This window comes from Prunus mume, linkage group LG6, assembly GCF_029339155.1.
Source record: "Prunus mume cultivar Tortuosa linkage group LG6, ASM2933915v1, whole genome shotgun sequence".
NCBI classification, from domain to species: domain Eukaryota; kingdom Viridiplantae; phylum Streptophyta; class Magnoliopsida; order Rosales; family Rosaceae; genus Prunus; species Prunus mume.
In genome coordinates this window covers 16799442-16823869 of record NC_142703.1, presented here as the reverse complement: position 1 = coordinate 16823869, position 24428 = coordinate 16799442, and the positions used below count along the sequence as shown (strand labels likewise).

The 24428-nt window shown below is 37.2% G+C and overlaps 4 protein-coding genes across 6 annotated transcripts; 3 read left to right on the top strand and 1 right to left on the bottom strand.

Moving 5' to 3' along the window:
• Nucleotides 1-2: 2 nt before the first annotated feature.
• Nucleotides 3-7763, top strand: LOC103335518 (TMV resistance protein N-like). The gene is made up of 9 exons (XM_089054766.1): nucleotides 3-611; nucleotides 1937-3044; nucleotides 3129-3413; nucleotides 3537-5139; nucleotides 5245-5828; nucleotides 5998-6137; nucleotides 6315-6497; nucleotides 6586-6705; nucleotides 7368-7763. The coding sequence occupies exons 1-4, from the start codon at nucleotides 142-144 to the stop codon at nucleotides 4986-4988; spliced, it is 3315 nt and encodes a 1104-aa protein (XP_088910892.1). The 5' UTR covers nucleotides 3-141; the 3' UTR covers nucleotides 4989-5139; nucleotides 5245-5828; nucleotides 5998-6137; nucleotides 6315-6497; nucleotides 6586-6705; nucleotides 7368-7763.
• Nucleotides 7764-8394: 631 nt separating this feature from the next.
• LOC103335525 (disease resistance protein Roq1-like) lies at nucleotides 8395-12017 on the top strand. Its single transcript, XM_089054771.1, has 4 exons — nucleotides 8395-8840; nucleotides 10036-11143; nucleotides 11230-11514; nucleotides 11631-12017. Exons 1-4 carry the CDS (start codon nucleotides 8395-8397, stop codon nucleotides 12015-12017), a joined length of 2226 nt encoding a protein of 741 aa, XP_088910897.1.
• A 94-nt stretch (nucleotides 12018-12111) lies between these two features.
• Nucleotides 12112-16155, top strand: LOC103335493 (disease resistance-like protein DSC1). 3 transcript variants are annotated; one of them, XM_089054769.1, is made up of 4 exons: nucleotides 12112-14228; nucleotides 14350-14428; nucleotides 14764-14837; nucleotides 15010-16155. In XM_089054769.1, exon 1 carries the CDS (start codon nucleotides 12112-12114, stop codon nucleotides 13057-13059), a length of 948 nt encoding a protein of 315 aa, XP_088910895.1. In that variant the 3' UTR covers nucleotides 13060-14228; nucleotides 14350-14428; nucleotides 14764-14837; nucleotides 15010-16155. The 3 variants fall into 3 exon arrangements, with proteins under 3 accessions (XP_088910895.1, XP_088910894.1, XP_088910893.1); XM_089054768.1 differs by having other exon boundaries at nucleotides 14329-14428; XM_089054767.1 differs by having other exon boundaries at nucleotides 12112-14428.
• Nucleotides 16088-17868, bottom strand: LOC103335494 (cold-regulated 413 plasma membrane protein 2-like). Its single transcript, XM_089054772.1, has 4 exons — nucleotides 17529-17868; nucleotides 16922-17029; nucleotides 16752-16822; nucleotides 16088-16616 (listed from the first exon to the last, which is right to left on the bottom strand). Exons 1-4 carry the CDS (start codon nucleotides 17702-17704, stop codon nucleotides 16363-16365), a joined length of 609 nt encoding a protein of 202 aa, XP_088910898.1. The 5' UTR covers nucleotides 17705-17868; the 3' UTR covers nucleotides 16088-16362.
• Nucleotides 17869-24428: the final 6560 nt, after the last annotated feature.

Here is a 24428-nt window from a genome sequence, read left to right as displayed (position 1 = left end):
TCTTCTCACTAAGGAGGTTGAAGTTTCAGCAAACTTTCTCGCAGCTTTCCTCTCTCATAAGATGCTTTTCTTATTAAAATAAAAGAAACCAAGAGGCCATTCCCTTCCCAGCTCTTTGATCAGCCTGTTTCGTTCTCATGTATGCAATCAAATAACCTGCATTCAATGACGTACGATGTGTTTCTGAGTTTCAGAGGCGAGGACACGCGGTTCAACTTTATTGATCATCTGCACATCAATTTGACTCAGAAGGGAATTAGAACCTTCAGAGATGATGCTCTTAAGAGAGGGGAAGAAATATCGCCGGCGCTTCTCAGAGCAATCAAAGATTCGAAGAGTTCTGTCATCATATTCTCCGAAAACTATGCGTCTTCAAAGTGGTGTTTGGATGAACTCGTCAAGATCCTTGAAAGTAAAGAATCAAGGGAACAAATAGTTTGGCCTATTTTTTACAAGGTGAATCCGTCGGATGTACGGAATCAAAAGGGAAGTTTCGGTCAGGCATTTGCTGACTATGAAGGTGAGTTCAAAGATGACATGGAGAAGGTGCAAAGATGGAGGAGAGCTCTTACGAAAGCGGCCAATCTGTCCGGGTGGTGTTTCTCCAACGGGTATATATTTTCAACCACGCACCATAGCTGCTTACTGAACTTGTTTATTCTTTATCTTTTAATAGAAATTGCAACTGTTAGTGTGGATTAGGACCCCCATGTACTAAAGATGCTTAGAATTGGATTTGATTGGATAATTCAAGGGAGCTTCTACAATGAGGAGTTAAAGTGAGGAGGTTATTTGAGGAGACCGATCCGACCGTCAAAACTAAAATATTTAAGTCCCATGATTTCTTTACATTTGTTGATGGTGAGATTTGACATCCTCAGATAACCTCCTCACTTTAAGCCCTCATTATAGCCTTTCCGATAATTCAAAATCCGGCATTGGGCTTAGGCCTCACACGTAGGAAAACCATATTTAGGCATAGTAAGGGTAAGATAGGAAAACCATATTTAGTACCAGGAGTAAATGCCTTATTTATAGAGAAAAAAGGGGTGAGACACTTTACAATATTTTGACGTGGGACTCCGTACGTATGAGGTAGCCACACGTGTTCATGAATAGTCGAATCCTTGGATTAGGACAAAAATGACCTTTTTTGGGCCATATATCCACGCTGGCATGGTCGCCTGCTGTTTCACTGAACACGGGTGCCGAGAGATGCTGGACTCCTTTGTCCCGTAATGCAGGGCTATGGCATCAACAAAACTTATCCCTTTCAGAAGGGATAAATTCCCTTTATGACTAATTCATCTTCTGTTATCAACTTGGACAAAATTTAGAAGTTGACCTTCATTTCTTACTTCAATGTTGAAATAAGCTCTTCATCTCTTAAAGTAGCTCCTCCCCTCCTCTCCTCTCCCCATCTCCACCCCTCTAGGGCAGGTGGGGGAGGTGGCAGATGATGCGTTGAGGGAGGAAGCGCTAAGTAAGTTAATACGACTAACCACTTGTTTATACCCACTCTCATCTCATATATGCATACCGTTCGTTTTTTCAGGTTTTCATTCAATGATCACTCTTGAAAAAACAAATTAGTGAAATTAGACAACACTTAGTAATCTATCTTTAATTAGAAAAATAGACGAACACAATATTTCCTATAAACAATGAAAATGTTAGCAATAATAATCAAATGGTTAAACAATTTTCGATTTGTCTACTTTTTATTTTATTTTTGTAGAGATGTTCCTTGAATTATAAACCTGAAAAATAAATATTTTGGATCATTATATGACATTGTGGAGTGCGTCAAATGAGTGGTTAGCACCTTATTAACTTACTTACTGATTAGCAATTCAGCATTCATATATATATATATATATATATATCTTACAAAATGCTATTTCATCATTAACTTTCACATTTATTAACCTTGCAGGCATGAAGCAAAATTTATCCACAACATTGTTGAAGAGATTTCAATACAAGTATTAAACCAAAATTATTTGAATGTAGCGAAATACCCAGTTGGAATAGAGTCTCGTGTACACGAGATAAGTAAGCTTTTGGGTGTTGGGGGAAACGATGTTCGCATGGTAGGGATATGGGGAACTGGTGGAATAGGTAAGACAACAATTGCTAAAGCTGTTTATAATTCCACTGCCCATATGTTTGAAGGTAGCTGTTTTGTAGAAGATGTTAGAGAAAGATCAATGCCATATGGAGGCTTAGTAGAACTACAAAATATTATTCTTTCTGAGATTCTAGGGGTGAAAGAAGTAAAGGTGACCAATGTTGACAAAGGAGTCAATGTGATAAAGAAAATGTTGAATGGTAAGAAGCTTCTCTTAGTTCTTGATGATGTGAATAAATTGGACCAATTAAACAAGTTAGTTGGAGGGTCTGATTGGTTTGGTGCAGGCAGCAGAATTGTACTAACGACAAGAGATAAGCATTTACTAATTGCACATCAAGTCAATCTAATGTATGAGGTTGAGAAGTTAGACCATTATGAATCTTTAAAGCTTTTCACCAGCTGGAATTCGTTTTCAAGAAATGGACACTTAGATGGTGATTATGTGAAACTTGCAAACAATGTAGTAGACTATGCTCAAGGTCTTCCATTAGCTCTTATGGTTTTAGGTTCACATCTATGTGGTAGAAGTATTGATCAATGGAAATGTGCATTAGATGGTTACAGAAGAGTGCCTAACCAGGAGATTCAAGACATTCTCAAAATAAGTTATAGTGCACTAGACGATGCGGTGAAGGAAGTTTTCCTTGACATTGCATGCTTCTTTAAAGGCGTAGGCAAGGACTATGTGATTGAAATACTAGAAGGTTGTGACCTAAACCCTAAGTATGATCTTGAAGTACTCGTGGAAAAGGCTCTTATAAATATTACGGAAGAAGGCAGGATTTGGATGCATGACTTGATAGAAGAAATGGGTAAAGAAGTAGTTTGCCAAGAGTCGCCAACTGAGCCTGGAAAGCGTAGTAGGTTGTGGTTTCACGAGGATGTTAACCATGTTTTAACTGAAAATACAGTAAGTAGAATATAATTTGAAACACTTCTATAATTATTTCACAAAAAATTATCCTTTTCTAATACTATTGCTTTTTCATACTAGGGAACAGATAAGATCAAAGGTATCATGGTGAAGTTGCCTGCTGGCCTTGAGTCAGATGAGATATGCTTGAATGCTAAAAGCTTCTCAAAGATGAAAAATCTTCGAATTCTTTTAAATCGTAATGCACGCTTATCTGGAGAAGTTGATAATCTTCCCAATGAGTTGCGGCTCCTCAGGTGGCCTGAATATCCATTACAATCTTTGCCAGCAAATTTTCATCCAAAGAAACTTGTTGGTCTTACTATGCCTCGTAGCCGCATTTTACGACTGGATTTGGAATTGAAGGTATTTAAAATTAAAGCTTTTTTAAAGAGTTTATTTTTTTCTTTTTCTTTCTCAGCATATTGGGAGTTTATTAAGAGCTTATGATGCGATCCTCTCTCTTTTTCTCTCTGTTTTGTGGGGCAGAGTTTGAAATTTATAAATGTGGAGAACAGCAAATTCCTGACAAAAACCCCTAACTTCTCTGGAGTCCCAAATTTAGAGAAGTTGAATCTAAACTATTGTACAAGTTTAGTTGAGCTTCATCCTTCTGTTGGATTCCTTCATAAGCTTGTTAAGTTGAGTCTTACCGGATGCCGTAGTCTTACTCTGTTTCCAAGAATTGTCAACTTGAAATCTCTGCTGAAGTTGAATCTTGAAGGCTGCATAAGTCTTGAGAATTTCCCTGAAATTATGGGAAAGATGGAATCTTTGACATACCTGGATCTATCGAAGACTTCCATCAAAGAATTGCCTTCATCATCAATTCGACATTTTACTAGTCTCAAGACGTTGTATCTAACCGGATGTGAAAAGCTTACAAATCTTCCATGCAGCATTTATGAATTGCAGCATCTAGTGGAAATTTCTTTGAGTAAATGCTCAAAATTGGTTACATTTCCTAAAATGGTGAAGTCTGAAGATTCAAGGACTGCAGAATCACTTGTGACTCTTCACAGAGGCAATTTAGTGTTTCCCAAGCTATCTAAATTCAATGTGGGGGGATCTAATATTTCAGAAATTACCAATTTTCTTTTGACTCTTGATTGCATGGCCACATTAACAAGACTTGATCTATCAGGAAGCAATTTCATTAGTCTGCCCGCATGCATTATCAACTTTGTCAACTTGCATGAACTTCGGTTGGTTGGTTGCAAGAGACTTAGAGAAATTCCGGATCTTCCACAAGAAATGGAAGTTTTAGATGTGAGTGATTGTGTATCATTGGAAAGAGTTTCAAATTTGTCCAACATTTTGGAACGTAAAGAGTCTCAAATGATCTCTGAAATGAACTTGACTAAATGTTGGAGACTGCGTAACAATCTGGTTCGCTTTGCAAAGAAGAAAAATATGTTCATAAATCAGGTCAATCTCTTCTCCCTCTTTCTCTCGTCTCAGCAATCTTATGTCGAGGTTGTATTTCCAGGAAGTGGAATTCCAAAGTGGTTCAGTTGTTGTCAGGAGTTGAAGGATCTTCGCGAATGTGCATTCTCCATTAAAATCCCTCAAAACTTCAAATTTGAGAACAAAGGATTGGCTGTCTGTGCTTTTCTTGAAAAAACCAAAAATAGGTTCCATTTTGATACTAAGCCCAAACTTAACATCAGGGATTTTTCTATTGATATTTACTTAGATGAACGACGCACTGATAATACACATTCTACAGGGAAAGGGTCAACTGTAGTATGGCTGTGGTATATTCCATTCTTTGTAATAATGTCGGTCAGGGAATCCTTATGGGAGTACGAATGCATGAAAGGAAGAGCGAAGAGCTCATGGGTGATGCCACCTTATTTGCCTACACTTCGAGTTCATTTTGTGCGCATTAGCAAAGCTGTGAAAAGCTGCGGAGTCCACCTAGTAATGCCACCAGGATGAAAACGTCAGTATGGAGGCATGGGTGCGTCCTTGAAGATACCAGCATACCAACTGATCAATCCTCCAAAGCGTAAGACCAGTAGCCTTGAAATGTGATTAGGATGCTAAGGATTTGCATGCTTCTTACAAGATGACATTCTCAAGCCTGCAGGTACAATTCAATGATTATTATTTGTTATTGTTTTTGTGTTAATTCAACATCAGGATTTTGGTTTCTTTTCAATCAAGTTTTGAATGTATTGTTGGAATGGTGCAGTTTTGCTCTTATTAAAGATGAGATAAGAGGGAGAAGACTGGTCTGCACCTTATTGTTTCAGAGTAGATGGTGCCCGCTAGGGAATAAAGTTATACCTCCCGAGTAATATTATTTAAAGCTTCAAGCCTCAACCTGCTACTCTCCCAGCAATTGTGGCATGGAAATCTCTCCCTGAGTCTCTGATCACTTAGTGTTCTGGTGCCTGCTATTCCTGATGGCAAGATTTTCTAGTCAGTGACGCGAGGTTTTTAAATTTTGATGCACAACACATCAACAGTAGTTTATAAAGTTTTCCTTAAAAAAAGAGCTTTCCATCAGCTTGTTAAGCTCTTTGATAGGCCTCACTGAAAGCTGTGGTGGATGTCTTACGTCTATTGGCAATGTTTTTCCCATGATGGGAACTGTGGGTGTCCCCATGACAACTATTGAAACAGGGCTTGAGTCAGTGCCAGAAATGGGATATGATGCACTTTCCAGTGTGTCACGTGGAAAGATCTGCCTGAGAGGAAAATCCTTGTTTTCTGGTTACCACAAGCGACAAGATCTGACAGAGGAAGTCCTTATTGATGGGTGGTTTCATGCTGGTAAAAATTCTTACAATAGTTAGCCATACAGTTGAATGAAATAATTTACTTGCTTGATGGTTAGTCTTTTGGCTTGTCCAAAAGTCACCACTGTCCATGTTAGAATGTTTTGTTGATGGTTAATTGTTGCATTAAAAGGTGGTATTTCTTGACTTTGAGTGGATTGCAGGTGACATTGGAGAATTGCAGCCTAATGGAGAAATGAAAATTATGGATAGGAAAGAGAATATATTTTAACTGTCTCAAGGTGAATATGTTGCTGTGGAAAACATTGAAAGCAAATACCTGCAATGCCCTCTGACCACATCGGTACGTTGCTTGTTACTACATCCAATAGAAGTAGAACTATTTCCATACATTAGGACTCGCCTCTGTTTTCCTCCATTGACGAGTTTGTATTTTTGGTTTAATTTAGTGAAAATTTCCTTTTGGTTGTTTTCCTGTTTTCTAAAGTTGTGGATATCTGCACTTTCCTCTGGTTTGCAGATTTGGGTTTATGGGAACAGCTTTGAGTCGTTTCTTGTTGCTGTGGTGGTCCCTGACAGAAAGGCATTGGAGGATTGGGCAGCGGAGCATCATTTGACCGATGATTTTAAATCATTATGTCAAAACCTGAAGGCAAGAAAGTACATTTTGGATGAGCTCAATAGTGTTGGTCAGAAGCAGCAAGTATGTAGATAATTGTCTCCTCAACTCCGTCTCTAATTCGATGCTTTGTTGATGTCTACTCAATCTGACTTGGCTGACCTTCCTGCAGCTTCGAGGTTTTGAGCTGTTAGAAGCAGTTCACTTGGAACCAAATCCCTTGGACATGGAGAGGGATCTTATAACTCCAACATTCAAACTGAAGAGACCACACCTACTTAAATATTACAAGGTATGCCTTCTGCTCTCTCTTTCTATATATTGTCTTAAATCTCCTCACTGTAATTGTGCGACTTCCTTTTCAAGCACCTGGTAGGACTTCAGTTTGCCACTCACTTAATATCCTTTCCCCACCCTTGCGGCCTTGGATTATTTCTTAAAGAAATGAATTTCTATTGCTAATGATCAAGTGCTATGCCATAAATCTCTCTCTCTCTCTCATACAAATAGTAAAAGCTGACTTCGTCAAGTGAATGTTAAGTTTATATTTTTTGGAATATCATCTGCAGGACCATATTGATAATGTTAAAAACATAATGCACACTTGTACTTGAAATAATTTAGAAAGCTCTTGAATGATATAGAAAAGACTTGACAAAGTCGGTGAATACAAAAAAAAGAAAGTGTGTTATAATATATTATAATATAAAATATTCAAAGTGTGCGAATCCCACCGACTTTAGCAATGTCGGTTTAGTCTTCTATATATAGGCTTGATGCCTACGCCAATGTGTGTGTCGAAAAACAAAAGCTTGTCAGCTCTAAAAGCTTTGTAACTTTATCCCTTCATTCAAATAAAATAAAATATTTTGTTACTCTTTTAAAAGTCTTCCTTTCTAAGTTAAGTTATTTCCCAAACCTCTTCTCTCTTAAACTAACAAATAAACTGTACAGTGAAGCAAAGGAAGTAAGGGTATGACAGCAATGTCGAAAGTCAGAAGCTACTGGAGAAAACCTTTTTACCACAATTTCCCAAAGATGTGATTGCTGACAGTGGGCAGGTGCTACCCACAAAGACTCTGGATTCGGATCCCTGCGAGTCCGTCTATAAGTTAGTTTGTGTATAAATATTAAATAAAGATAATATGAAAGTTCTGGTTTGAGAACCATAGATATATTTGTTCCAATGTCAGTTATTTGTGCTTGCAAATACACACAGAATTGCTATATTCATTCACTCTTTCAGTATGAATGTCAGATATCATATTTGACAAGAAATGATTTGCTTCCCAAACCATTTGTATGGAAGTTAAAGACGATAAAGACTTAATGGCTACTTTACTTTTGATCTCTCAGGTACCAATTGCTTGTATCTACATTGCTATAACCCCAAAATCAATGATGAACTGATTCTCAATAGGTCTTGGTCTATGCAATGTAAAATAATCTTCGTGGATTTCTTAGTTGTCTTTATCACCAACAAATCCACCCAAAAAGAAAAAGAAAAAGAAAAAGTTGCCAACAGGGTCAGGTTTGAACTCGCCTGGTATTTTGTTAGTGTGCGCGCAAAAAAACTCCACTCTTCTTGTAGCTTAGATTATCGCTTGTATTAAAAAAAGTTATCGCTTGTTTAAAGTAGAATTAAAGGACAACACTGAAACACACCAAACTACTACGCGTATGAGCTTTTGTCGTTTTGGATTCTTCAACTACTCATAATTGGACTGGAAAAGACGTTCGAAGTTTCAACGGAAGAACACTGGCCCTTCCTCTTTCTTTGTTTCCTCTCGTTTCCTTGTCTTCCCTTCACCTTCATCGACTTCGCAAAGGAGGTTGAAGCTCGCAGCTAACTTCCTCGCAGCTTCCCTCGCTCATAAGATGCTTTCTTATTAAAAGAAAAGAAACCCAGAGGCCATGCCCTTCCCAGCTCTTTGATTAGCCTGTTTACTTCTCCGGCACCCAATCAAAAGTCAGTCATTCAATGACATACGACGTCTTCCTGAGTTTCAGAGGCGAGGACACGCGATTCAACTTTACTGATCATCTGCACAGTAATTTGACTCGGAAGGGAATTAGAACCTTCATAGATGATGGTCTTAAGAGAGGGGAAGAAATATCACCGGCCCTTCTCAGAGCGATCGAAGAGTCGAAGATTTCCATCATCGTGTTCTCCAAAAACTATGCATCTTCGAAGTGGTGCTTGGATGAACTCGTCAAGATCCTTGACAGTAAAGAAACAAGGGAGCAAATAGTTTGGCCTGTTTTTTACAAGGTGAATCCGTCGGATGTACGGCATCAAAGGGGCAGTTTCGGTCAGGCACTTGCTGACTATGAATGCGAATTCAAAGATGACATGGAGAAGGTGCAAAGATGGAGGAGAACTCTTACGGAAGCAGCCAATCTGTCCGGATGGTGTTTCATGAACGGGTATATATTTATTTTCAACCACGCACCTTAGCTGCTTACTAGACTTGTTTATTTCTGATCTTTTAATAGAAATTGAAACTGTTAGAACAGGATCAGGAGCCATATACAAAGGCATTGTTTTTAATGTCAAATGCTTTTGAACATCCAAGGTTTAAAGATGTGGCTTTTGTGTGTCCTTTGAACCTGATCATTATACATACAAACTGTCTAGTTTTTCAATCCCCAAATTAAGAATTATCCATGCAAAAAATTAGCAAAATATGAAATCGTACCATTTTGGTAATTTTTTATACAAGTGATCCTTGAATAATGTCCTTAAAAATAAACGGTTCATGTTATCCGAACCTGTGATCCATTTTTGTAAATAGTCAACAGGGGATTCCTTTTAGAAGGGAGTTGTACACACACACATATGTGTGTATATATATATATATATATATATATATCACAAATGGTCCCTGAGGTTTATGAAATTATCATCTTTCGTCCCTAATGTTTTTTTGTGACACTAATGGTCTTTGAGGTTACCCTCCACACATCAAAATGGTCCCTACTATTAGCCTCCGTCATATTTTCTGTTAAATTGTTAATGTGCCACACATCCAATGGTATAGAGCCACGTAGTTCTAAATGTAATAAAATATATTTTTAATATTTTTAAAACTTAAAATTCATAAATTAAAAAAATTAAAAGCAACTGAAATCTTTTTATATATTTTTAAATATATTTCATGCTCTGTTTAGAGAGAGAGAGAGAGAGAGAGAGAGAGAGAGATAGAGAAGTGCGTATGGGAGGAGGGGGAGGGAAAGTTAACACAGGGAGAGGGAGAGAGAAAACGAAAGGAGGAAGAGAAGGGAGAGAGAAGTGGGTTTGCAAGGGGGAAAGGGAAGGAGAACACAAGGAGAGGGAAAGAGAAAGATATTTAAAAAAATATTAAAAAGATGTACCATTGGATGTGTGGGTCCCACATATGTGCCACATCATCAATTTAACAGAAAATTTGACGGAAGCTAACAATAGGGACTATTGTGATTGGTGAAGGCTAACCTTAAGGACCATTAGTGTAAAAAAAATGTTAAAAACGGAATTTGATAATTTCGCAAACCTCAAGAACCATTTGTGATAAAAAGCATATATATAATATTACAAAACATTATTCATCATTAATCTTTCGCATATTGTATAACCTTGCAGGCATGAATCAAAATTTATTGACAACATCGTTGAAGCGATTTCATTACAAGTATTAAACCATGCGTATTTGAATGTAGCAAAGTACCCAGTTGGAATAGAGTCTCGTGTGCGCGAGATAGATAAGCTTTTGGGCGTTGGAGGAAACGATGTTCGCATGGTAGGGATATGGGGCACTGGTGGAATAGGTAAGACAACAATTGCTAAAGCTGTTTATAATTCCATCGCCCATATGTTTGAAGGTAGCTGTTTTCTAGATGATGTTAGAGAAAGATCAATGCCGTATGGAGGCTTAGTCAAACTACAAAGTATTCTTCTTTCTGAGATTCTAGGGGTGAAAGAAGTCAAGGTGACCAATGTTGACAAAGGAATCAATGTGATAAAGAAAATGTTGAATGGTAAGAAGCTTCTCTTAGTTCTTGACGATGTGAATCAATTGGACCAATTAAACAAATTAGTTGGAAGGTCTGATTGGTTTGGTTCAGGCAGCAGAATTGTTCTAACGACAAGAGATAAGCATTTGCTAATTGCTCATCAAGTCAATCTAATATATGAGGTTGAGAAGTTAGATCATTATGAGTCCTTAAAGCTCTTCGCCAGTTGGAATTCATTTTCAAGAAATGGACACTTAAAAGATGATTATGCGAAACTTGCAAACAAGGTAGTAGACTATGCTGACGGTCTTCCATTAGCTCTGATGGTTTTGGGTTCACATCTATGTGGTAGAAGTATTGATCAATGGAAATATGCATTAGATAGTTACAGAAGAGTTCCTAACCGAGAGATTCAAGAAATTCTCAAAATAAGTTATAATGGACTAGAAGATGCGGTGAAGGAAGTTTTCCTTGATATTGCATTTTTCTATAAAGGTCTAGGCGAGGATTGTTTGATACATATACTAGAAGATTGTGACCTCAACCCTAAGTATGATCTTGAAGTACTCGTAGAAAAGGCTCTTATAAATATTACGGAAGAAGGCTGCATTTGGATGCATGACTTGATACAAGAAATGGGTAAAGAAGTAGTTCGCCAAGAGTCACCAACTGAGCCCGGAAAACGTAGTAGGTTATGGTTTCACGAGGATGTTTACCATGTTTTAACAGAAAACACAGTAAGTAGAATATATAATTTAAAACATTTTATTTTTGTTTTACAAAAAACTTGTCCTCTGCTAATAGTATTGCTTTTTCATACTAGGGAACGGATAAGATCAAAGGTATTATGGTGAAGTTGCCTGCTGGGGTTGAGTCAGATGAGGTATGTTTGAATGCTGAAAGCTTCTCAAAGATGAAAAATCTTCGACTTTTTATAAATCATAATGCGCGCTTGTCTGGAGAAGTTGATTATCTTCCCAATGAGTTGAGGTTCCTTAGCTGGCCTGAATATCCATCACAATCTTTGCCAGCCAATTTTAATCCAAAGAAACTTGTTGGTCTTACTTTGCCTCGTAGCCTCATTTTACGACTGGATTTGGAATTCAAGGTATTTAAATTACAGCTTTTCTCAAGAGTTTATTTTTATTTTTATTTTTATATTGGGAGTTTATTAAGAGCTTATGATGCGATCTTCTCTCTTTTTCTTTTTCTTTTGTGGGACAGAGTTTGAAATTTATAAATTTGGAGCATAGCAAATTCCTAAGAAAAACCCCTGACTTCTCTGGAGTCCCAAACTTGGAGAAGTTGAATCTAAACTATTGTACAAGTTTAGTTGAGCTTCATCCTTCTGCTGGATTCCTTCATAAGCTTGTTAAGTTGAGTCTTACGGGATGCCGTAGTCTTACTCTGTTTCCAAGAATTGTCAATTTGAAATCTCTGCTGGAGTTGTATCTTGACGGTTGCATAAGTCTTGAGAATTTTCCTGAAATTAAGGGGAAGATGGAATCTTTGAAATACCTGAATCTATCAAAGACTTCCATCAAAGAATTGCCTTCATCGTCAATTCGACATTGTCACTCGTCTCAAGTATTTGTATTTAAGCAGATGTGAAAACCTTACAAATCTGCCATGCAGCATTTATGAGTTGAAGCACCTAGAGACAATTTCTGCCTTTAAATGCTCAAAATTGGTTTCATTTCCTAAAATGGCGAAGTCTGAAGATTCAAGGAGTGCAGAATCACTTGTGACTCTTCAAGGAGGCAATTTAGCGTTTCCCAAGCTATCTAAATTCCATGTGGGGGGATCCAATCTTTCAGACATTGCCGATTTCCTTCTGACTCTTGATTGCATGACCACATTAACTAGCCTTGATCTATCAGGAAGCAATTTTGTTAGTCTTCCCGTATGCATTAATAACTTTGTCAACTTGGAGGAACTTTGGTTGATTAGTTGCAAGAGACTTAGAGAAATTCCAGATCTTCCACAAGCATTGGAATTTTTAGACGTAAGTGATTGCTTATCATTGGAAAGAGTTTCAAATTTGTCCAACCTTTTGGAACGTAAAGAGTCTCAAATGATCATGGAAATGAGATTGACTAATTGTTGGAGACTGCGTAACAATCTGGTTCGAATTGCAAAGAAGAAAAATATGTTCATAAATCAAGTCAATCTCTTCGCTCTTTTTCTCTTGTCTCTCACATCTCATGTCATGGTTGAATTTCCAGGAAGGGGAATTCCAAAGTGGTTTAGTTATCGTAAGGATTTGAAGGATCTTTGCGAATGTCAATTCTCTATTAAAACCTCTCAAAATTTCAATTGGGAGAACAAAGGAATTTCTTTTTGTGCTTTTCTCGAAAAGACCAAAAATAGGTTACATCTTGATATTAAACCCAGCATCAGGGAGTTTGCTATTGATATTTACGTCAATGAAGCATGCACTGGTAGTATTTATCCAACAAAGAAAGACTCGAGTTTTGTGTGGCTGTTATATGCCCCTTTCCATGGTTTGATGTCGACAATGGCACGCAAGAAAAGAAATGTGAAAAGAACATGGGTGATGCCGCCTTATTTGCCTACAATCCGAGTTCATTTTGTGCGTATTAGCAAAGCTGTGAAAAGCTGCGGAGTCCACCTAGTAATGCCACCAGGATGAAGACCTCAGTATAGAGGCATGGGTATGTCCAGGAAGATACCAATCAATCAATCCTCCAAAGGGAAAGGACAGTAGCATTCAAATGTGATTGGGATGATAAGGATTTGCATCCTTCTTACAAGCTGACATTCTCAAGCCTGTGGGTAGAATTCAGTGATCTATTTTTGTGATTGTTTGTGTTAATTCCACATGATTGGTTTCTTAGACTTCAATTGAGTTTTGAATGGTGGATGTTGAAACGGTGCAATCTTGCTCTATGCAAGCTGAGATAAGAGGAGAGGAGACTGGTTTGCACCCTATTGTTTCAGAGTAGATGATGTCCACTAGGATATACCGTATAAAGTTATACTTCCAGAGCACTATTGTTTGCAGCTTAGCAATTGTGCCACATGGAACTCCGAGTTTGTGATCCCTTAGTGTTCTGGTGCTGCTATTCCTGGTGGCTTACATGGTCTTGCTTTTCTCTTCGTGCAGCTGCTCTAATGGTTTCCTGGCTGTCTTTACTTCTGCTGTTTGGTTTTGTAAATGATTTGTTACTGGTGTGGTGATTCTACTGTCCTTCCTTCAGTTTGGGGTTGCTAGTATTGCAGTCCCTATGGGTTGGTCTCCCCTTGGTGCGCCACTGTTTTTGGCTAGTTGCTCTTCACAGTTCCTGTCTTTTGACCTGCTTTTATGGTTAGTGCTGCCTTGCTGTATTATTAAAGTGTGTTGCTGGCTGTAGACTATGTTCTTCCTGCTGCTGCGTTGTGTGTTTTATAGCAGAACAGATTGCTGTTTGGCTCAGCCTTATTTTCTCCTTGGTGTTGCTGCATTAGTTCTCCTATTTGTTGTTGGTTAGGGCTTTGCATGTTGCCTCATGTTGGGGAGAGAAAGATGGAAATTAATGAAGCTGTTGTTCCAGAAGAAATTGAAAGCTCGTCCTTCATTCGATGTAGATACTAGTGGACTTAAAGAAAGGGGGTGCAGTCATCAACCCCAAAAATGCTGTCCAAGTTCAAGAGTTGTTTTCGCAAGTTTAAGAGGGGCTTTCACAAATGCAACTACTGCTAACGAGGCAGTAAAGCTCCGGTCTTGGCCCCCTACCACACAGGCGAGACAATCCCTAGTGATTATTCCTGCCCCCGCATCACAAGCACCATCCAAGTCGATATTTTTCACTGATTCCCCTGGTAGGAGCAAAGTGCATTTATTTATGGGTTTCCTCAAGTCTTCTTCCGGCTTTGATTTAACCACTGATTCTTGTACTTCCAAAAAATTTTGCGGCTCCAGTTGAGGCTTGTGTTATGACAGGCATTGGATTCACTTGCAGACCTCAGAATACACTTTCAGAATGGTCTTCCAGATAGCCCAACACACACAGGAGATAATGGTCAGCTCTTTCTTCTCTGTTTGCCCCTGAATTTCCTGTGATGATATATAACTGTCAAGGCCATTGGTTAAACCTGGTCACCTCACCTGTGATTGAAGTACTCCTGAATATAGCCTAGAAAGCTATTTTAGCTATTTTAGCTATTTTAGATAATTTTGAATATTTTATTGTAGGGCGAGCTCAAGATAATTTTTCCTAATAACCATTTTGCATAAGTTAATTTATCCATCAATTTATAAAAGTTTATTCACATTACGTACTTGATCACTTCTTATGGACTCATTTGAGGATAATTCTAATCTCGTTCATGAAAGATAATGATGTTTTTAATGCAGATGACATTGGTCAGCCAGATAGGCAATGAAATCATGCAGAGGAAGAAGAATGAATCGAATTTAACTGTCTCAAGGTGAATATGTCGTGGATAGCATTGAAAACAAACCCCTGCCCTCTCATCTCATCTCTATCTATTTGCCTCAGTAGATGAGATTCTGTTTGTTGGGGTCTTAGCACTAATTTCCACTCTCTTTATTCGAATCTTCTGAAGTTTTGAATATGTTGATTTCCCAATTGGTTCACAGGTTTGGTATTTTGGAAACAACTTTGAGTCTTCTGTTATTGCTGCGGTGGTGCTTGAAAGAAAGGCATTGGGGGACTTGGGACCAGAGCATGCTTCGACCTGTTATTATGTCTAAACCTAAAGGCAAGAAAAAAAAACATTTTTGATGAGCACAAATGTAACGGTCAGAAACAATGCCCTTTTGCTAATTGCATGCTTGCTGATGGCTGATGTTTACTCGTCCGAATTCAGAAACACCATGGCTGAGCTTCGAATTTTCTAGATGTAAAGGGTCTTCATTTGGAACCAAACGGTCCAAATCCCTTTGAGAAGTTAAATTTCAAAACACATCCATAGCCATGTCATCATCCTTGATAGTGCTCCCAGCTGGGGTGTTGCAACTTTGTGACTCGCATAAGATTGGTTGGATGAACTTGTCTAATTGCTGGAGACTCTGTGACAATCTGGCCGGTGTGGCAACGATGAAAAAGATTGTACTGTGTCTGGTTGTTCTGTCCTCTCTGTTTCTCTCCCAACAATCTGTGTTTGAGGTTGTGTTTCCAGGAAATGAGGTTCCAAAGTGGTTCAGCTGTTGTAGGGATTTTGAAGGAGCGTAGTGAATGTGAAGTTTCTATTGAAATCCCTCCCAATTTCAAATGGTCAAAAACAGGGTTGGCTCTCTGTGCTGCTGTTGAAATTAAGCAAAACAGTTCTGGCAATTGTTGCTTGATAGCCAGAGTTTACATGGATGAAGAATGTTCTCATGAACATGCGGTTTATTTCGATTCAAAAGAGGAGTCGGCTCACCTGTGGCTGTATTATATCCCATTCCATACAATAATAGCCAAGACAAGAAGTGGCCTGCCACCTTATAAGTGCAAAGTTAGTTTTGACCTTACCATCAAAGGTTCAGTCTTTTTCGAAAGCTGCGGAGTCCACCTAGTGATCGAGGATGATTTGCCAGTGCCCAAAACAAAGTTTAATCATTGCCTTCAAATGTAATGCTGGGTAAAGTCGCATTTGATTCTCTCTCTCCTTGTTTTTTGTCTTCCTTCTTATTAAGTTGTATTTCTTTCTTCTTTCGTTGTTGAAGAAAAGAGTTCCAGTAACAAATGATGTTTATTACATAAGATAATACGAGAAGGTCCATCAAGAATCATTGAACAAATACTGAGCTCTCTCTACATCAAAGAGAAATAAGTCTCTTCCACAAGGTTTCTGCTCACACTTTCATAAATACAAACTAGACTCATACGTAAACACAACGAAAATATGAATTTTGTTGGTGTCTACATGAATTAAATACAAAAAAGGAATTTAACACAATGTCCAAACCACAAAAGACCCCACATGATGGTAAGAATGGTAGTAAAGTCTATAGGATGTCAAGCACCAATGCCCAAACAGGGTAGACGAACAGAATAACTATGCCAACGGTATTCGATACGCCATTGGCTTTTGTGAAAGCATTTTTGAACCCACCGGCGGCCCGGATGTGTTCTTGCAGCAAGTAACCAGCGATGACGAGACATATTACAACGCCAATCCAGTCGCCCCTCACGGTGTTTGCAATTAAACTTGGAGCAACGACTATTAGAAGAATCAACGCAGCCGGCAATTCAAGCCACTCTGGAGGTTACCATCATAACCAGTAAGCACAAACAGAAAACAAAGGATCAACTTCTAGGTAACATAATATAAATCAACTTCCCAAGCTAACATAAACATTATAACTCAGCACTGGGAATAAAATTTGCATTTTACCTGGGAAATGTTTAGGAAAGAAAATCCGTAAGATGACAGCAACTAAAGCAATCCATTGTCCAATCTGTCCCCTGTGAAATTAACCATTTAGAAGAGTTTAGAGGGAGAGAAAAGAATGAACGGATAATAGGAAATATGCAACTGATGATACACAGAGTATAGAAAATAACCTGAAGAAGTTGAACAATATTGAGGGAAGGGTAAAGAAAATGTAGGGGATTAAGAGCCCTGTAAGGATGTTTGATTTCCAGTTTGTTCGATCCAAGACCAACAGATAGCTGCAGTAAGCACAGAGAGAAACAGGTAAGGTCGTGCATATTTTCTCAAATCAAATCACTTTACATCAGAAAAAAGGTGATAAATTGACAATCTGTGCCACTGTCGATGACTGTGCACTCACTCAGAAGTCTATATATTCGCAATGATATTACTAACACCGTTAAAATCACTCAAAAACTCTGCAATCTGTAAAAGAAATAACTGACAAAAAAACTCCACTTTAGCATTCCATCAAACATACAAATGAAAAATCTTAGTTACAGAGCAATCACAATCAAAACTTTGAAAAACCAACGTAGAAATAAGCACAGAATTTTCAGTACAGAACAGATCGTGTATTTTGTAAGACAGACAGAGCCACATGATAGATCAAGTATATGAAATTAACATGATTAAACTATTACCCAGAAACACATATGAATCAATATCTGTTAAAATCAAATTCATGACACAAAGATCAACAACAACAAAATCTCAATAACAAGGAGAGGGGCACACATTGCAGCAAAAGCAGCAACCCATTTGAGGAAAGAGGTGCCAAAGCCTAAGCTGCCCAGATGGATGGCATGGTTGGCAAGCTTTTTAGCAGCAGTGGCAAGGTCTTTGAGATCGGAGTGGATCAATTCATCTGCATCTGATTCAGTCATCATTTTCAAGTAGCTCTGTTTCGCCATCTCCAATTTTTTTCTCTCTCTCTCTCTCTGATCACAAACCCAACAAACACAAAACCACCCTTTGACTGTTCAAAACACAGACAGAACCAGAGAACAGCGAAGTTTACTAGAAGAAGGCAGAGGATAGATTTGACGTTGGGTTTTCTTGCGTATATAAGGAAGGAAGTGAGTGGAAGATTTGAGAAAATATCTATAAAAAGAAATTATTGGCGCCACGTAGCAGTATTGGCAACCAATAGTGTTTGGGCAAGTGGTGAGTGGTACCAGCTATTTTGAGATGTGGACTCTCCTTCTTTGTCTGCTGGATTAATCACAAAGGTGGACCCCTTGTTAGTTGTCTATGTCTGATTTTGTTTATTTAATTATTTTTCTTGTAAGAACAAAGGAAGTTCTGCATTATTGAATTCAAGCTTATAAAGTTGATTATCTTTATTTAAATATTTGAGGAATTTTGTAAAGAATCCGTTAGTTTCGTGATTTGAAGTAATTGCTCCCTTCATGAAAGATATTGGGTTCGAGTGAGTTTACTATATTATCACATCTGTTAATAGAAAATGTCATATATATAGAAATTTTGTAGACACGTTGCCAATCCCCCCTAAGCAAAATGAACTGAAAGATCCAACAGTGTACCAGATGCACAATCTAACAGGCGAATTCCCAATTAAGTAAAATTTAACTGCATCCAAGTCTTTTTTTTTTTTTGTGTCTTACCAAGTTCTTTTTCTTTGTGGGGTTTCTTTCTGGTAGTTGGGAGTTGGTGTGTGCAATTTTACACTGTTTTCTTTGTCGACATATAGGTTCATGTAGTTTTGCAATGAGGTCCTTATAGTTGGGTTTCATTTGCAATTCAGGACATGTTTATAATTTGGTGATTCTTTTAAAATAGAAAGCGTCATCGTGTAAGGCTGTCGTGGAAATATCAAAATGTGAAAAGATCATTTTATCCCTCTGTCGCAAAATATCCCCGTTAGCATAGTGTCTTGTCTTGTCGACCGACTTATTTTGATCCCTTCTTCATAATAAGTATTCAATTCGACTAAAGTTTGATGACTTGGACTTTCTAGGCACCGCATATAATTTTGGCAGAAAGCCCCCAAGTGCAGTGCAGCCTTTCTCTCAATGTTCCATGCGCGCATCACCCGGCATTTTTGTCAAGGGGTTTGTGTTGGTTTTTACAAAGCATAGCAAACACGTTTGATGTTGAAATCAGTCACATATTAGAAAATTAGAGTTTCTTAAAGGTCATTAGGTCATTTCTAATGGTTGGGGTTCTCAAAAGGGTTGATAGAGCCTCATTTAGAGCTCCGATGGAATCTTTAGGGCTCTAAAGGTTCTCTCCCACATGATGAAATGCCTTATATTCATGGCGGGCTCTATATATTTTTATGATGTAATTTGATTTACATGGTTTTTTTTTTTGGTTAATTATTTTACTTTAATGTTTGTTCATGCTATGTTAGTTAGTTTTTTTTTTTTTTTTTTTGTGAACATTTCAACCAAAAAAAAATTAAAAATTGGAAATCAACATTTTATTTCATAGATATGATATAACAACATGGTTAAATTCAAACACGATGCACTACATTAATTTGGTGGTCCTCCCAAAGTTGGATACGGCTCCCTTGCATTATGGCTTTCCATCCCTTTCTTATCTACATTGTCAGATAATATTGTGGTAGCATGGTGATAGCTGGATATGGGTTCCCTTCGTTATGGCCTTCCATCCCTATGTCATTTACATTTGTCAAATAATAATAGTGGTAGATGGATATAGGTCCCTTCGTGGTGGCTTCAAATAATTTTTTTTTATCTCTTCATATTACATCTTACAATAACCGTTAGATCCAATTACCTCATACGAATCTCATCTGAATATTTGTTATCTTTGAAACCATCATATCCTTTATAAATAAACAACCACCTTATTTTCATAAGAGCACCTCTACCCCAAAAGGTAAGGGCAAGGCAAAGGCAAGGCAAGGTTGACACTTATCTTTGAAACCATCATATCCTTTATAAATAAACAACCACCTTATTTTCATAAGAGCACCTCTACCCCAAAAGGTAAGGGCAAGGCAAGGTTTGACACTATTCATGTGAATAGTGTCAACCTTGCCTTTTTTGGTTCCACCCCAAAGGGCAAGGGAAAATAGTATTCACTTTACTTTATTTTCTATTTTTTTTTATACTTAACTATTAATTTTGATAGCTTTTCAGTTAATATTTTTGGTTTCCATGTGTCACTATTTATTATAAAATTCTCACCTAAAATTTCAAATAACATTTTCAGATAAAATTTTCGGTTTCCACGTGTCCATATTTATTAAATTAAAATTTTCAAGTGGAATTTTGTAGTAGAAAATTTGGTATGGAAAGTGAAAAATATTGGAAGGAGATGAATTGGTATAAAGATTTGGTGTGGAAAGTGAATAATATTTGTAGGTATTTATAGAAAAAATTTCCAGAATTTTTTGATATTTAAAAAAAAATTTGATATTTTTTGATATTTTTGAGCTGACGTCAAGAACTTGCGGGCAACAGCCCAGTCCATTTTTGCCTCCATAACTTGCTCGGGCTAGCCTTTCTGTGCTGGAGGTGGAATTGGGGCCTTAGGGGGCATGTTGCCATGGCAGGACTGTAGCGCTGCACTTGCTCTAACACACCACCTCCCAACTCTTGTATTCTCAATATTCCGTCTTTTACCATCGCACTAGAATGGCCAACAATGGATATGATAGCTCTTCTAGTGATAAGACAGGTGCCAACATAAAGTTTTTAGAAATGTTCGAAAGCTACCAAAGAAAAAAAGCAGTGAAGAAAAAGGAGAATGCCTCGGTGGTTGTCCACAGGATACATCTTCACGATGACGTACTATACCAAGAGATCTAGTAAGTGCCCATGAAAACCTTTTTCAAAATTACTTCTTTAACCATCCGTTGTATCCCCCGTTAGATTTTCATAATAGGTTTCACATAAGGCATGAGTTGTTTAATCGAATAATGGAACAAATTGTCCATTTCGACGATTACTTTAAACAAAAACCTGATGCCATTGGAAAGCTTGGTACCACAAGTGAAGATGACAACCACCTTGCGTATGCTTGCATATGGTACGACAACTGACCTCAATGATGATTACTTGAAGATACCAGAGACCACATTATTTGAAGCTTGCAGGAGATTCTGTCATGCAGTCAACAACTTATACGGAGCTGAATATCTTTTGGAACAGCTTCATACGGTGAATCACCATCTACATAAATGGATTCACTCATTGGAGAAGCATTCACAAAGGGAGAGGATTTGAACCCTTCAAAGGGTTGCCACTTATGAGCATGTTCAACAACATCCCAACTGTGGTCAAGGAGGAATGCTTTCTTGGTCCTCTCGAAAAAAAGTTGTTTTGCATCAATAATCTAAACATATTATATGCAAGAATTTAAATTAGTTGACAAATTATTAAGTTGGCAAAAGAAATTAAAAAATTATAAAACTCACATTGTCAATTTCATTTTGGCCACTCTTGTTTAACTTTGCCACTTAAGTAAGACACTCGGAGAATTTGTTGCACATTTGGGAGATGTTCGTCCGATGCGATTTCAACCTCTTTGATGACCTAACTTCCTGGGCATCAGGATAAAATTGTATGAATTGATCACTTATCCGATTCCACATCATTGCACTTGATTGACAATTCCCGATAATTGGATCTTCACTAATGATTATCCAAGCTCGCCATATAGCAACATCTTCATCGATGGAGTAATGTGCACCTTTTTGCTTCAAATCTTCGGCCATTGGTGGAAAAGAGATTAACAAATAATTACAAATAATTAAATAATTTAGTGAGTGAAAAAATTTGACAAATTGATCAAGAGTGATAAAGATGTTGTGGTGTGCAAAAATTATGAGAGATATTGTAGATATTTATAGGAAGAATTAAGTTGCAAATCTATTAAAAAAGAATGTAGCTGTTTATAGCCGCTGGTCTCACTTGTAGCTGTTTATAGAAGTTGGTTCCACAGCTTTTGAAAAAGTGGATCAGCATGGTGGCAAGCATGCTATTGTAGTTCTTTAATTACGTTATGATCAAAACTTAAGAGAGGAATGTAAAGGGATGTATTTAATTCTAGCTTTCAAAAACTTTTAATGAGTTTAAGAGCCAGTTTGGCATTGCTTGTGCTATGAAAATAATCATTGTCAGATTTGCTGTGAGATAAAGCAATTTGGTGTTTGACAAACTTTTTGTTAAAAGTGTTGTTGGTACTGATTCCTAAACTCAGCACCTTCAAAATTGATTTCTGCATAATCAGAAAATGAAAGCACCTTATTAGCTGTTTTCCTTTATAGTTTTCTCTCACATCAATTTTTAACAATAAGTGATTTTCTCATAGTTTACCAAATAGACTGGGCTTCCCAAATTTTTTTTAAAATCACTTATCATCCCAAATAAGCAATGTCAAACATGCACATGGAGGTATTCAATTATGACTTCTAAATAGTTTCTAAAAGTTTAGTGATATTGCTTTAAAAAGTGTTTAAAAATTTTGTGGTACACAAAAAGTTAATGATTTTTGAAAACTTTATTAAATGAATGGCTTTTCAATACTTTAAAGCTAATTCTTAAGAGCATCCACAATAGGCTCAAAAGACTATTAGTGGCTCTCTATAATTTAATGCTGCTTTATTTAATGAGTATTTCAAACCTTTAATTAATGTTAATTGTTTTTTATAATATATTTTAATAGAGATAGACCAATTAAAAATGAGTTATATCATTTATGACTTCCTAAATTAGAAAGCATGATTGTAATTTAAATTTTTTAGATAGCTCCACCCTCCCCCCAATTTCTCACCACACCCACCCCTACCGCAAGCACTCTTTGTCTTGAATCTAGCCCCATCCTCGATAGCTCCCCGTTAGTTTTCAATTAATGAAATCTAAATGATGAAGTTGATCGGAAGTTTTGGGCTTTTCGAAAAGGAACGAAAACAAAATGATAAGTTAACATCCTTATCTTCATTTTCTGTGCAGTGATATGAAGATAAGGTTGGTTTGGGTATCGGGTGGGGCTGGAAGTGGAGATAGAGATAGAGATAGAGATATGTGAGAGAACATTTTTCACAAGTATAAATACTATTCATAAAATAAATATTAAAAAAAAGTAAATAAAAGTATGTAAAACTCGATGATAAAGGTAAATGAAAGTATATCACTTACTTACGAAAAGTCTTTATAAAGTATGTGAAAGTCATTAACTTTGTGAAACTCATTCACTCACAAGAAATCTTTAAAGTTAGAATTAGATAAACCCCTTAATCTATTCCAAGAAAAAAAAAATTAAAAAATTAGATTTAAAAGTTGCACCGAAAGCAAACGTGGCTCTTTGCTTTCGTCTTGTTCTATTATTCCTTATTCATTCTTGACCGGTTGACTTCACATTCACAATGGAAGGAGCAGGCTGCTTCGTAAGTATGAGGCCAATCAATACACAAAGTCATAACAACTAGAGATAAGCACTTGCTCACTGCTCATCAAGTTAATCTAATCTACAGTGTTAAGGAATTAGATGATCACGAAGCTTTTGATCTCTTTAGTGCGAATGCCTTTCCAGGAGAAAGACGACTTTCAGATGATTATAAGAAGCTCGCTAGTATTGTAGTGCAGTATGCTCGAGGCCTTCCCCTAGCTTTGGTAGTTTTAGGTTCACTTCTATATTGTGGAAGTATTGAGGAACGGCTAGATGCATTAGATGGTTGCAAAAAAATTCCTAATCCAGACATTCATGAAGCTCTTGAAATAAGTTATAATTCATTGGAAGATCTAGTGAAAGAAGTTTTCCTTGACATTGCATGTTTCTTCAAAGGTGAAGATAAGGACCATGTGATACAAATACTAGAAGGTTGAGGCCTCAACCCTAAGAATGGTCTCAAAGTACTCAAAGAAAAGGCCCTTATACATGTTAATGAAGACAACAATATTTGAATGCATGAATTGTTAGAAGAAATAGGAAAAGAAATCTGGAAAACGTAGCAGATTGTGGTCGTTTATCAAGTCTTAACAGAAGGCGTAGTAAGTAAACTCATATATATACATAAGAGAAGATCCTCAAATGTCAATAGATGAAGCAACAAGTGGTTTATGTTCGTACTTAACAAGGACAGTAACAACATTTATCACCAAACACCAACATTAGCGCCATGTGGCAGTATCAGGGCAACCTATAATGATTTGGCCAAGTGGATTTGGACGACGCCTTCTTTGTCTTATGGATTAATCACAAAGTTGGACCCCTTGTTAGATGTCTCTTTCTGATTTTGTTTAACTAAGGGAGTTCTGCATTAAAGTAGATTATCTTTATTTATTTATATTTATATTTAATTTAATTATATATTTGAGGAAATTTTGCAGCTTGACACGTTGCCAATCCCCCCTAAGCAAAATGAACTGAAAGTCCCAACAGTGTATCAGATGAACAATCCAACGGCCAATTTAACTGCATCCAAGTCCTTTTCCTTTGTGGGGTTTCTGGTTGGTTTGTTTTAATTTGGAAAGAAATGCTTTATTATGATTGGGTTGCCGTGTGCAATTTAACACTGTTTCCTTTGTTGTCGACCTGTAGGTTCATGTAGTTTTGCAATGAGGTGCTTATAGGGGTTTCATTTACAATTCAGGACAAATTTATAATTTGGTGATTCTTTTAGAACGAAATATAAATATT

What these genes read in the sequence shown, in the direction of transcription:
- LOC103335525 (XM_089054771.1), top strand. Translation starts at nt 8,395, where the DNA reads ATGACATACGACGTCTTCCTGAGTTTCAGAGGCGAGGACACGCGATTC. An exon ending in GGATGGTGTTTCATGAACGG is followed by an intron (nt 8,841 to 10,035) that starts GTATATATTTAT and finishes ATAACCTTGCAG; the next exon opens with GCATGAATCAAAATTTATTG. An exon ending in ATGTTTTAACAGAAAACACA is followed by an intron (nt 11,144 to 11,229) that starts GTAAGTAGAATA and finishes TTTTCATACTAG; the next exon opens with GGAACGGATAAGATCAAAGG.
- LOC103335493 (XM_089054769.1), top strand. Translation starts at nt 12,112, where the DNA reads ATGGCGAAGTCTGAAGATTCAAGGAGTGCAGAATCACTTGTGACTCTT.
- LOC103335494 (XM_089054772.1), bottom strand. Translation starts at nt 17,704, where the DNA reads ATGGCGAAACAGAGCTACTTGAAAATGATGACTGAATCAGATGCAGAT. An exon ending in GTTGCTGCTTTTGCTGCAAT is followed by an intron (nt 17,030 to 17,528) that starts GTGTGCCCCTCT and finishes TGCTTACTGCAG; the next exon opens with CTATCTGTTGGTCTTGGATC. An exon ending in ATATTGTTCAACTTCTTCAG is followed by an intron (nt 16,823 to 16,921) that starts GTTATTTTCTAT and finishes TTAATTTCACAG; the next exon opens with GGGACAGATTGGACAATGGA.
- LOC103335518 (XM_089054766.1), top strand. Translation starts at nt 142, where the DNA reads ATGCAATCAAATAACCTGCATTCAATGACGTACGATGTGTTTCTGAGT. An exon ending in ATGTTTTAACTGAAAATACA is followed by an intron (nt 3,045 to 3,128) that starts GTAAGTAGAATA and finishes TTTTCATACTAG; the next exon opens with GGAACAGATAAGATCAAAGG. An exon ending in GACTGGATTTGGAATTGAAG is followed by an intron (nt 3,414 to 3,536) that starts GTATTTAAAATT and finishes TTTGTGGGGCAG; the next exon opens with AGTTTGAAATTTATAAATGT.